Source organism: Ranitomeya variabilis, chromosome 4 (assembly GCF_051348905.1).
Source record: "Ranitomeya variabilis isolate aRanVar5 chromosome 4, aRanVar5.hap1, whole genome shotgun sequence".
Classification (NCBI taxonomy): Eukaryota; Metazoa; Chordata; class Amphibia; order Anura; family Dendrobatidae; genus Ranitomeya; species Ranitomeya variabilis.
The window spans coordinates 17,352,407-17,365,721 of NC_135235.1; the positions used below are offsets into that span (position 1 = coordinate 17,352,407).

Here is a 13,315-nt window from a genome sequence, read left to right on the forward strand (position 1 = left end):
AATGGAGTTTTGCATCTTTTAAAAAAATAATAATAAAAATAGATATTAAATATACTAACAAATGCAAACAAACTTACTAGATGTTGCAGAGAGGTACATTAATGTAAAACAGACTACACCATGCTATTAAATTTGTAGAATTGCTAGAATCTAAAATGAGTAAAAGTTCGTAAAAGCAAAAAAAAAAAAAGCATCTTGTGGTTACAAGGAGTGGTGCAGTACCAAAGCCACTAGATGGTACTCTTATTAAATAAAACGGAGTTATCATACAAGCTACAAGGTAAAAATGAGATAAAAATAAAATAAATAGAAATATTAAAAATAATCAGAAAGAATGCAAAAAAATAAAATGTGAAGTTGAACCCATCAGCTCTGGTTGCAAGGAGAGGTGCAGTACCACAGAACAGCCACTAGATGGTGAGTTACAAAAGGAATATAACCGAATGTGATCAGCTCGGGCCCCGGCTGCTCGTCCTCAGAGTTCTTCAGGGGCCGAATTAATCTTTGACGCCCCCTTAAAGCTGCAGTAGAGATTGTGTCATCCACTTACCAGATTGTCCAGCATTCGCATGAGCGATTCGAATTCCAGTTCCCCGACCTTCCACTTGTGCTGCCCCTCCATGTTCACCCCTCCCCCGCCTCCTGCGGCCAAGGCATGTGTGAGGGGCTTATACTTCTCCAAATCCAACAGCACAAGGTTGTTTATGCCTCCAGACCCGGCCAAGGCATGTACCTGCCAAAAATGACAATTAATGGAGCACAGGGGGTGCCCAGATAATCACCCCGGGCATTTTATTTCTGACGATAAAATCAAAGAACTGCAGAAAAGGAACAAAAATCTTTGGCTATTAACCTTGTAGAGCTGTGTGGAGCCTTAAAGGGGTCCCCCAGTCCACAGACTCACTAGATGGATGTAACCCCTGTACCAATACCAAGTGTCTGCTCCAGTGGAGATAATACAAGACTATTTTAGCCGGGGACCCCTTTAATGTTACCGTCCACAGTATCATCAGATTGCAAAAGTGTTTACACCCCATAAAGGAGGCTGTATGAGACACTGAAGTAGCATCCAATGAGGGATGTGACGTTCTGCAGCCTGAGAGCCGACTGGACGTCAGCAGAATGCTGAGTGCAGCTCTGGATGTGAGTGGAGTAATAATATCAGTCTCCTGCCGCTACCTGGACCTCGCAGGCCAGCTGCACGTTGAAGATGTAATGAAAGGCTTCCTCCACCGTCTCCCCGAGAGCCATCACCCCGTGATTCCTGAGAACCAAGACCTGCGGAGAGAAGAACCTCAGTATAACAAAAGTGGACGAGAACACTACAAGCGGACGAGGAGGCTAAATCAGCGCCCCCCGCAGATGAGGAGGCTAAAGCGGCGCCCCCCGCAGACGAGGCGAATAAAGCAGCACCCCCTGCAGATGAGGAGGCTAAAGCACCGGCGCCAAAACCAACCCCCCCCCAGACGAGGAGAATAAAGCAGCACCCCCGCAGATGAGGAGGCTAAAGCGGCGCCCCCCCCCCCCCCACGGAGGCTAAAGCGGCGGCGCCCCCCCCCCCCCCCGAGGAGGCTAAAACGGCGCCTCCAACGGACCGGAGCCAGGTACAGACCGAGCGCAAGGCAAGAAATGAAGCTTAATCATTACACATTTCAATCAGTTCTTCACTGCTTGCTGTCAGTGAATGGAAGCATCGACCCCTAGTCCTGAACTTTTACTTCTCACAGATGAGGGTTTGTTACAATTGCATCCAGTGTAATCCTCTAAGTGCCAAGCACATCAAGTGCCAAGTCTCCCTTCTGTCCTGATAGTTTGTTACAATGTATCAGTCCGGATTCCACATGGTGTCTACACTGACGCAACTGTTCCAAAGCCTCAGCTGTGAGGAGCATTACATGGGGCTGCTGCTTCGTGATGTAGAGAAGGTCGCTCTGTGCGCCGATGGTTTGCGCAGATGTTTAACACAAAGTAAGATCTTCATTACTTATGAGCGTTACCTTAGAACGAGGCCCCAGAACCTTCTGCAGTTGGATCCTCTCCTGCTGCTCATCCAGGGACCCCTGGTAATTGTAGTACGCCACGTCACCGAGCAGCAAGGCCTCCTGGGAGATGGGTAGGATGCCGCACTTCATGGATGAGACCTGAGGAGTGGAAGAGATTGAGTACAAGCCGAAATATGGCCTACGACGGATGGAGTGTTCTGTGCACAGGGAGAGTGGCCATCAATACCTCTGCTTGCTGTCATCGACGTGACCATTCATTGTGTAGAGAATCGGCAGTCGGTCGTGTGATGACACGGGAGCGCGGCTCGTTAGGGTACGGCCAGGCCAGTGATGGCGAGATTGTGCCATCATGGCCGTCATGTAAGGAGCCGCGCTCCTCCGAGTCCATCACATCAGGATGGATCATGCTCCACCGAACGTCCACAGTGAAGGTTCTTAGTGGATGACAGCAAGCAGGGGTCTACAGCAAGCAGGGGTCTTCAGAAGCTTTCCCTTCACAATGCAGAAGACCCCTGTAAGCTATCCTTGTCGTCTGGCGCTAGTTGTGTGTTTGTGGCCGGGGGTCACTCACCGCGGCAGTGGCGGGGGTGTGTATATGGATCACACATCGCACGTCGGGACGGGTGGAGTAAATGGCGGCGTGGGGGCTGAACCCGGACGGCTCGACGCGCAGGTTGGTTGTGCCCTGATCCACCACTTCACCAATGATGTTCAGTTTCACCTGTACAAATACACAAATACACTTTTTAGGAAACCGGAAGAAAATAGCGTCAGCGGCTCATGACCATGGTGGGGGACAATGATGGTGGGGGGCAATGATGGTGGGGGGCGCCGCGCCTACCAGGTTAGAGGCCGAAGCTTCAGAGAAGGAGAGCCCGCGGGGAATGATCAGGATGTGGTCCTGCTCTTTGCTGACCCGAACCTGCAGAAAAATAAAGGAAAAATTACACATTTTTGAGGCCGAAACCCAGGAGTGGATTATTTTCCTCCGCAGTGCCCCCTGATGGCCGTCATGTGTCACTGCACCAACTTCCAACACTAAACTTTGAACACAAAAAAAATGCAAAAAAGTAGTAAAACTTCTGCAACTTTTCGAGTCCGCAGCACCTACCGTCCTCCACATCTTTGTTTTATTTTCACACAAAATCTTTGCTTGCTGTCAAATGAATGGAAACATTCCAGTTTTCATCCAGAAGCTGAAACCCCTCCGATCCCGCTGCACATGGATGTAACGAAGGGGAGAAGCGACTTAGGAGGGTAAAATACAACTCACTCACAGCAAGCAGAGATCTTGAGAAAAAAAAATGGTGAAAAATTGAAAGTCAGAAGAAAAGCTGCAGAAGTCATCATGCACGCACCGTGATGTAGGCGTTGGACAGGTGCGCCCACCCGAAGAGGTCGGCCAGGCGGTACATGGACGCCAGCTTGCAGCGAGTCAGCTTCTCCCCCTTGGCCAACAAGCCCTCGACGGCCGGATGGATGTCGTTCACCGGAGTCACCATCCCCAGACCTGGAGGAGAAGAGTGGAGATTAATTACTCGCCTCCCCCCTTCGCCCCTTCCAGTAAAAGCCCCCGGTAAGGCAGGACGGACGTAAGCTGCAGCAATAATGATATAAAAGGCGATTAGGAGCAAAAGTTTCCAAATGATTGAAAAAAGCCAAAGCGCCCTACCCTTCCCCATGGCAGTGTGATCAGCAGGGGGCGCCACACCACATGGTGACCAAGTTCAGGGGGTCAGGCTCCGGTAATTATAGCCGTGGAGGATTTAATCCCCGGCAGCCGCCGCCGCTCTCCCCGCGGTGGTTATGAAGGTGCAGCCGAGCCCTTCAGCTTGTTTGCAGCTGCCAAACCTTTGTACCTGCCTATCAGTCGCCCTCGGGACACATTTATGGATGGGCGTGCCGTGCGGGACGCGGCCAAGAAACATGGGCGACGCTGATGATAACCACAATCATCTCACTTATTACTGGAGCGGCTGCCAAACTATCCTGCACAGAGGCCGGCGCCCGGGGTGAAAAGTCCTCGGCTGAAAATCTATATGCAGAAAAAGGGATTTCAATAATATTCACGCCCCAGGGCGTTTCCCTTTTTTATTTTTTTTAAGCTGGTTGCATATCTACAGACAGAAGCGCACACAGAGCGACAAGAAGAAGTATTCACCCCCTTCCGGAAGTTTCGGGCTCGTCGGGCTGAACGGCCTGTTGTCTTCAAACAAAACATTGCATTAGACAACCGAACTGCATAGGGTTAATCGAGCGGCTAGACCACCCAGAAGTAAATGCCCCCCTCCCCCGGACATATTATACACCTGTAATAAAAACGGGCTCCGACGAAACGCCCCTTTAATGTAGGGGGAAAGGTTGACCGACACTACGGAGCGGAAATCTGGTCTCAAACTCAGGCAAATCTACAAAGTTACCAAAAACGTACTGAGCGGAGACGAGGAGAAGCCGGCGAACGAGCTGGCCATGACGTAGTCGGCGATTTGCTGCAGCGCCAGCAGCCCCGTCGGGTTGTTTCCTTTCTGCCTCTGATCCTGAATGAGACTTTCCAAATCTTCGCGAAAAGCCTGAAAAAAACAAAAAGGAGGATTACAGAGAGAAAGGTCTGTGCTTTATCTCATGTTGCGCTACATTGTGTCATCTTCTCCTTTTGCTACATTGTGTCGTCTTCTCCTTTCACACCTTCAGAGCTGCATTCACAATTCTGCTGAGGAAAAGTCCCACAGCTCCGAAGACGACACCTAAGCATCCGGATGGTGAACGCAGCTCTGGAGGTGAATGGAGCACACGACGAGATGTAACTGAGTGCACATGTGCAATGACGGCAACAACTCTGATTTGCACACCTTGGTCCGACTGAAGCGAGCGGAGGGATCAGCGTCACAAGGACGTGTCACCCCTGGTTCTGACCAGTGACAACCTATGGATCTGCCCGTAACCTGGTGGTCAGTATTTGGGGCCTGCACCCGTCTACGGACATTACACTCAGGGTGGACCCCCTTGCATTATCGCCTCGTTTCAGTGTATCAGCGAGTTCTGCAGCAGAACAATTCAGCTGCCATCACAGCCGGCAGGACGTTTGTTGGCAAGAATTACAGACGTTCATTGGCTTTTTGACGTTAATTAATTTACTGCCGGGGGCGTAGGAGCCGCTAATTATCAGGATGGGTCAGTCGTGTAGGAGGACGACCCTCAGCACGTCAGCCATTCCTCCTACACAAGAGTCTGGGAAACTTCCAGCAACAGCTCATCCATCTGTGGAAACGCCGGGAAATAAAATCCCACCAGTGACTCAGAGTGCTGGAGAAAAGTGCCCAAAAACCAGGAGAAAGTGGGACCAGTCCTAAAACCGGAAACCTCAGCTGAACGGCTGCACCTTTCCCCATCTTCTCTCGTGCTGCTCCTCTGCTCTGGAACTCACTGCTACAGCCAAACCTAAAGCTTAGGTACCGGCCTAGTACTGACTCATCCAGGTCCAGATCTTCTCACATGCTGCCCCTAGTCTCCGGGACGCTTTTCCACCCGACACACTCAGACTCAAACATCCTTCATCAATAATTGCAGTCGCAGACGACCAGCAAAGGTTCCTTCCAGGACAGCGTGGACACCGGTTACTTGTCAGCAACAATATAAAATCCTTTCCATGGTCTTCTAGGACCCTCAGGTCTTCTCATGTGCTTCACTCATCCTCTAGATCATGTATCCACCGGGCAGACAGACATTTTCTACCTAAAGGGAAGCTGTCGGCAGCATTTTCGGCAAGGAACCAGGGTAGGGTAGTCTGATAGCCATCTTACCGCCATCTGATGAGGCAAAATTTGGCTTCTTTTCTGTCTGTAAATTATACTTCAAGTTCTCCAAGTAGGCGATGGACGGGTCAATGGTGGTCCATGGCTCCTCTTCACTTCTTCCTGTCCGGCACGGCCCTACACTGCATGAGCGACCGTGGAGACAAAAGTCTCCATTGCAAGACGTCACCCCTGCGACCGACTGACCGTGCGCATGCACCACTTCCTCTTGGTGAGCACATGCGCAGTACGAGTCTGAGGATACGGGCAACACATCGTAGCAAACTGCGCAAGCGCCGGCCAGAGACAACGACACGCAGCAGACTGTCTTCACTGGGGTCAGGGGGCAGCGGCGAGGAGCCAGGGGGCAGCGGCGAGGAGCCAGGGGGGGCAGCAGCAGCGAGGAGCCAGGGGGGGGGGCAGCGGCGAGGAGCCAGGGGGGGGGGGGGGGGCGCAGCGGCGAGGAGCCAGGGGGGGCAGCGGCGAGGAGCCAGGGACCCCAAGGCACACTGGGCTGTTTGCATGACGAAAAGACAAATTGAACAATGCAACACAAACAGTCGTTCATATTTCTTCCTCTGATTACCTACTGAAAATGCTGCTGACAAGCTTCTTTGAAAAGTTTATAAAAATTTGGAAACAGATTTATATGATCCATTTATGCTAAAACCAAGAAACAGAACAGCAGACCCACATGAAGAAATCCTGCAGAATCACAGCCAACTGATCACTGGCCGTACAGTGCCCCCCGCCCCACACCTGGAGGGTCTGCACCAGCTATCCCCCCTATCCTGAGACTCTTATTCAGGTCTTCTCTCGTGCTGCACCTACCCTCCGGAATATCTCTGCAACCAGAAGCAAATCATCAATAAAACTATAGTCTCAGAACGTTTCCACCATGTGTGACTGTCTGGATGGAGAGCAGAATCCGCTGGTTTGTTCCTCACACTTCAAGGATCTCCATACAATCCTTCCCTCCCAAGTCTCCTCCCGTGCTGCACCCGTTAACCGAGCTCTACTCTAACCGGCATCTCATAGGATTTTGTACAACAATTCAGCACTAAACAAAATCTATGTAGAAAAATAAAAGCAGAACCCACATCAATAAACTGCGTGGGACTCGTGGCCATCAACACGTAACCCCAGATGACGTCCAATCCAGAGCCCTCCGATCTCCTCCTTACCGGCCGCCCTTCAGCTCTCGGTTCCCCGATTTTCTTAAACCCATTCACCAATCTCAGCTGCACCTATTTTATGGAACTTCTTTTCTACCTGCCTGAACTTCAGAGGCTCCACAGAAAATAAGAGGATCGCCGCCTGAACTCATTTTTGCAAAGAAAATCTGACAACCCAACACCAGGCTGCTGTAATACGATTTAGGAATGAGGGGTCTCACCTAGGACCCCCCCTCACTGAAGACGCATAAGTTTAGAGGTTGTGTATGCAGTCCATCTCCAGCAGGGGGCGCACTCATGCTATTTGAAAGCCATCAGGTTGAGGGGTTCAGGTCTCCGCTGCTGCAATGCAGGCTCCTCCAACTGCAAGCTAACCCCCCCTCTTAAAGGGTTAACGTGGGCTGCAGCCCTGATCCAGCTCCCCCCGTCCTCCGCCCCCGCTGCTCCCCATTGAGTCGGACACTTGTGATTGTGTAATGAAGCGGAGGCACAGAGACGAGCGAGGGAAGAATTTCAAAGCCCTGCAGCCCTGGCCGGGCAAGTGGAGGCCAACACCGGGGTCTGTCGGGAAGAGGACCCCACGGGGTGCCGGCTCTGACTAAAGAGCAGCCAGCAGACAGGATTATCTGAGGCCCAAAGCTGGAAATCCAGGCTCCACCAGCTGTGGCCGCACAGCACAAATGTAGCAGAGCAGAGTTTGTCTCCTACTTTTTAGGACTAATGTTTGACCCGGACAAGAAATGATCACAGATAACTGGGTGGGATCATCACTTGTCACAGATGACACCCTCGCGAAACCTGCTGCGCCTCACACCCTCACCTCTGCTACGCCTCATATCCTCGTCTCGCCCCTGCTGCGCATCACACCCTCGCCTAGACCCTGCTACACCTCACACCCTCGCCCCAGTGGCGCCTCACACCCTCGCCACGCCCCTGCTGAGCCTCACACCCTCGCCTAGACCCTGCTACACCTCACAACCTCACCACGCCCCTGCTGAGCCTCACACCCTCGTCATGCCCCTGCTGAGCCTCACACCCTCGTCATGCCCCTGCTGAGCCTCACACCCTCGCCTAGACCCTGCTACACCTCACACCCTCGCCCCTGTGGCACCTCACAACCTCACCACGCCCCTGCTGAGCCTCACACCCTCGCCTAGACCCTGCTACACCTCACACCCTCACCACGCCCCTGCTGAGCCTCACACCCTCGCCACGCCCCTGCTGAGCCTCACACCCTCACCACGCCCCTGCTGAGCCTCACACCCTCGCCTAGACCCTGCTACACCTCACACCCTCGCCCCAGTGGCGCCTCACACCCTCACCATGCCCCTGCTGAGCCTCACACCCTCGCCACGCCCCTGCTACACCTCACACCCTCGCCCCTGTGGCGCCTCACAACCTCACCACGCCCCTACTGAGCCTCACACCCTCGCCTAGACCCTGCTACACCTCACACCCTCGCCCCTGTGGCACCTCACAACCTCACCACGCCCCTGCTGAGCCTCACACCCTCGCCTAGACCCTGCTACACCTCACACTCTCACCACGCCCCTGCTGAGCCTCACACCCTCGCCACGCCCCTGCTGAGCCTCACACCCTCGTCATGCCCCTGCTGAGCCTCACACCCTCGTCATGCCCCTGCTGAGCCTCACACCCTCGCCTAGACCCTGCTACACCTCACACCCTCGCCCCTGTGGCACCTCACAACCTCACCACGCCCCTGCTGAGCCTCACACCCTCGCCTAGACCCTGCTACACCTCACACTCTCACCACGCCCCTGCTGAGCCTCACACCCTCGTCATGCCCCTGCTGAGCCTCACACCCTCGCCTCTGCTGCGCATCACACCCTCCCTCGCCTAGACCCTGCTGCCCCTCACCTCTGCTGCAGCTCCCCACCCTCGCCTCTGATGCACCTCACCCCCTCGCCCCCGCTGCGCCTCACACCTGTGCCTTGCCCCTGCTGCACCTCACACCCTTGCTTCTGCTGCGCCTCACCCCTGCGTTTCACCCCCTCGCCTCAGCTGCACCTCACCCCCTCGCCTCACCTCTGCTGCGCCTCACTATACCAATGTTACCGGGACAATTCCATCCTGAGCCAAAGATTAACTGTTTCCAGACACAAAGGCGAAACTTTTGGGTCGGACCCACTCACCGGGCTCTTGAGGATCTGCGTGACCCTCTTCTTCTGCTCCATCATGTTGAAGTCCTGGCGGAGGTCGGGGGACATGTTTCTCTCCCGGAGGTAGCTGGGGTCATTTTCATTGATGCGGTCGAAGTAGCGCTCTTTGTGAGGCATGCTGGGAGGGGGAGGGGAGGTGATCACCCCCTGGCTGGATCCGGCACTCATGGCGCAGTCACGGGGTCTCACCTGAAAGAGAAAGCAGGCCATTACCCAGAGTGCATTACTCCGACCACCTTATAAGTTGGGAGAACGAGCCCCCATACAGGGCGACATTCGGGTTTTCTTAGGTGGCACAAGGTCACCTGATGTGAACATGGCGGTGACACAAATGCTCCCAGCAGACAGATGGCCGTATCCCCCCCGCGTCCAGACTGCGCCGCAGATTTGTTGTGAAACCTGAGAGGGTCACGTGGCGGAGCGAAGACGAGGGATTATCTGACAGCGTAGAAAACACCAGCGGCCACGTCCACAACGCCACAAGCCCCGAGTGCACAGACCCCCCTGAAGAAGCCCCCACTAATCCTCGCCAACATCTGCGCAGCCACTTTCTAATCCACCGCAGGTTACACATCTTCACTTACAAGATATCCGCTTCCTGCCAGAAAAATGTATTTACAAGAATGGAGACGTCCTACAGAGCCACAATAGTGTCCAAACGCCAGACTGATACAGTGTAACCACCGGGACTGGGCGATATTGCGACAAACCCTCAGCAGTATGCAGTGTGAGCTCGGGCTATTTCTCCTCCTAGATGTAAATAGGAAAGAGTTCATTTATTGACACCAAGCAGAGAACTTAGAAATGGTGAGAAATCAAAGCAGAAAGTAAAAGTTCATCAGGAACCTGCTGGACCGGGTATCGGTGATGTCATCAGTGATGTCATCGTGCAGACCGGGTGACATCACTAGAGCCAAGGTCACAACCTAAGCTCTCCTATCATTAACTTTTCCTGACATCTGGACTTTATGAACTTTTTTTTTTCTCTAGAATCGCCGCGTCCCCCCTCCGGACCCTCCCTGTTCCCATGGACCCATTTCAGGGGTGTTTGTGTATTTTTCTAGTCCGTTTCCTATTCATTGTTCTGACACCATCTGCACATGACAGCGGCTTTCCTGTCCTCTCTGTTAACCTTTTAGATGCTGACAGAACTCCATACGCTGTAACAGACCCTCAGCTGCGACAGGCTAGGTCAGGCTAGGTTTTACACAGAGATGATGCTCCCTAGTGATGTTCCCATTTACTGACAGCAGAGATCTTCATTGTGACGATGTAATATCTCATTGATGCCGGATAAACATGATATCAGCCGAGAACATAAATAAAACCGCGCTCGTGGGCATCACATGGCGGTACGGTTATGGCCTGTGCCGCGAACTCGGCCTGCAGACCATTTTGGGACATACGGTCATCCAGCGGTCAGCAGGACCACATGATGATTAAAGCTTTGCAATCACAGATGTGACTGTTGCCCCTGACAACCGGAGTTGTGATACAAACAGTTACAATGTATCCATTATATCATTCCACCAGAACAAACCACTTTCCGTCGGCGTTGGAGGAGCGCTCGGCTCCCAGAATCTGGATTTTACTCCAGATTTGTAATATCGGTGACCAAAGCGGTAACGCAGTGCGACAAGTCACCGCAGCAGTGGATGGCGAAGAGTACAACTAACACCATGTGCCACCATTATTCCTCCTACACAAGATACGGACATGAAGGACACTGCAAGATGAAGTGCTTCAATATTGCATGCTCCAATCACAGCCAAAGCTGCATTCAAAACTCTGCAATTTTATTTCTCCCTAGTTCTGTCCTGCGGAGAGCTTACACCAGATTCTGCATAGTGCTGCCGCGCTTTATTTTCAGGAGCCTCTTAGCATTACCTGTGTGAGTCTCAACTTAAAATTTGCTCACGCACTTGATGCCAGGACGAACCCCAGAGCATGTCGGGCCGAAGCACATGGATCTTATTAGAGGAAATAAGGAGTTAACAAAAATCACAGAGGTCGACATTTCTGGACATTAACTCATCCCACTGATGTAAACTGCAGACAGCCTCGGCCCAGCCCTGGCTGATATAAGAGAGCAACAGACTGTACAAAATAGTGAGAAAGTGGATTCTAGGTGTACGGTCCCTTTAAAAAAAGAAAAAAAGGATGTAATACCCCAGTAAATTCTGAGAGTGGTGCTGCGTTCAGGCCCGTGTGCTCGCTACGTGCTGGGACGGCCGGGTCACCTCGCTCGCTTTTCAGATTTTAATTAGGAGAGAAATAAAAAAAAATTAAAAAAGGCTCCAATTATCTGGGACAGGCACACGTCACACGTAGCCTGGGTCACAAGCTGCCGAGACCTTGCTGGCAGATGACAGGCGCTTGTAGTGCGCTCGGTGCTGCGTCTATAGAAAGCTGCAGAGAATCAGATTCTAAAGACACAGGCGTCTCATTGTGGGAGAGAAAGCAGGAACGGGCGCCCGTGCCAGTCACTGGAGGAGCCATGAAGTCATGCGTCAGCGATGCCCGGCCTCATTAACCCCAAAGGGGAGCTTTATTGCTGCCTGACAAGCATGGGCCATCACCAGGAGACCTAATATCACGCAGCACCTACTATATCCCATGGAGGACAAGGACCAAACTGTTTGTGTGAAGTTGTCAAACGCGTCAGCGGGTGTCACATATGAACTGTGTGGGTTCTAGAAGTATAACATCCACTAATATTAATGGCCTCCTCATCGGATGAGAGCTGAACCAGACAGGGGCCAAAACCAAGCTGTGTGCACAAGTGTATGGGAAGCGGTGAAACGCGTTGGCGGGTGTCACATATAAACTGTGTGGGTTCTAGAAGTATAACATCCACTAATATTAACGGCCTCCTCATCAGATGAGAGCTGAACCAGACATGGGCCAAAACCAAGCTGTGCGCACAAGTGTATGGGAAGCGGTGAAACGCGTCAGCGGGTGTCCCATATAAACTGTGTGGGTTCTAGAAGTATAACATCCACTAATATTAACGGCCTCCTCATCAGATGAGAGCTGAACCAGACAGGGGCCAAAACCAAGCTGTGTGCACAAGTGTATGGGAAGCGGTGAAACGCGTTGGCGGTCTCGCATCGCTTCTGACACGCAATATTTTACATTGTGACAGTTAAAAACGATAAATAATCCCAACCATTCCTTGCCGGTCGAGCATTGCTTACGGCCTTGGTGATTATAGCCTATTATAATGTTACAGGGGCGGGGAAAACACTCGCCACAAATGTAGCAAAAGCTATTTTCTTGTTTGAATATTGGAAAAATCTGGTTAAATACGTGCAACATAAAATTATACAGATGTGTCCCTGTGCTACCCTAATTGGTGATAACGGGTTTCCCGGATGGTCAATGCCCTTTAAGAGCCCCCAAGTGAGCGGTTATAAGGCTGGAAACGCGCAATGAATCCATGTGATCGCAGCTCCGGCAGCTGGCGGGGGTTAACATGACAAAGTTTGGGAGTCTGACATCATCCTCATAAGATTATATAACCTGAAGAGCCAGACGGAGAAAGGCAGCACCGATCATCCCTTATACGCGACACCATGGGGCGGCCCTCGAATGTGAGGGGCCACATCTCCTAACCATCCATTGGGGCCTTGAGATCAGCCATCGTGGGGTCTATCTGCATCACATCACACAGACTAACAGGACGGACCCTCCGAGACACTGCAGATGCCTCTACTGCTCTAATCACATCCAAAGCTGCAAGTTTGGTTCAGTGTGTATATATAAAAAACAAAAACCACTGTGCACCATTGCGTTATTTATTATCCCATTTTTTACTCTAGTAACATCCAAAGCTGCAATCAGGGTAATAACCCCATTAAGAACTGTAATGGTCTCGGGGTTGGTGGCGGAGCTTTCCGCCCAGGATGACCAGGTACAATATGGCGCACAGTAGGGTCTCCGCCACATGTCAGCTTTCCCCTCCCACCCTGTAGCACACTCGTCGCTGGAGAGCTACTAAGGGTTATGGAAAGGACGCTGCGGATTCATTTGGCAGGCAGACAGCGTCCGACGTGGGGACTGCGAGGAAGGTCGCAATGTTTTTCCGTTATTACAAGCAGCTGGAGAATCACAAATGTGTCTTATAACAGGAAAGATCTGTGTAAGCGGCTCATCACCAGGGGCAG

The 13,315-nt window shown here is 52.2% G+C and overlaps 1 protein-coding gene across 9 annotated transcripts in view; it reads right to left on the reverse strand.

Annotated features, from left to right (window-relative positions):
* Nucleotides 1-13,315, reverse strand: part of ADD3 (adducin 3) — a 66,423-nt gene that overhangs the window by 16,282 nt on the left and 36,826 nt on the right. For 5 of the 9 annotated variants that reach the window (XM_077258065.1, XM_077258060.1, XM_077258064.1 and 2 more), the window contains 9 exons: nucleotides 9,123-9,338; nucleotides 4,435-4,573; nucleotides 4,165-4,209; nucleotides 3,362-3,513; nucleotides 2,845-2,925; nucleotides 2,575-2,724; nucleotides 1,998-2,141; nucleotides 1,180-1,278; nucleotides 551-733 (listed from right to left, as the gene is read on the reverse strand). In XM_077258065.1, the coding sequence (XP_077114180.1) occupies nucleotides 551-733; nucleotides 1,180-1,278; nucleotides 1,998-2,141; nucleotides 2,575-2,724; nucleotides 2,845-2,925; nucleotides 3,362-3,513; nucleotides 4,165-4,209; nucleotides 4,435-4,573; nucleotides 9,123-9,317 (1,188 nt within the window). In that variant the 5' untranslated portion in view covers nucleotides 9,318-9,338. Of the gene's footprint in view, nucleotides 1-550; nucleotides 734-1,179; nucleotides 1,279-1,997; nucleotides 2,142-2,574; nucleotides 2,725-2,844; nucleotides 2,926-3,361; nucleotides 3,514-3,675; nucleotides 3,861-4,164; nucleotides 4,210-4,434; nucleotides 4,574-9,122; nucleotides 9,339-13,315 lie in introns of those variants that run through there. The other 4 variants (XM_077258063.1, XM_077258067.1, XM_077258062.1 and 1 more) reach the window with 2 other exon arrangements.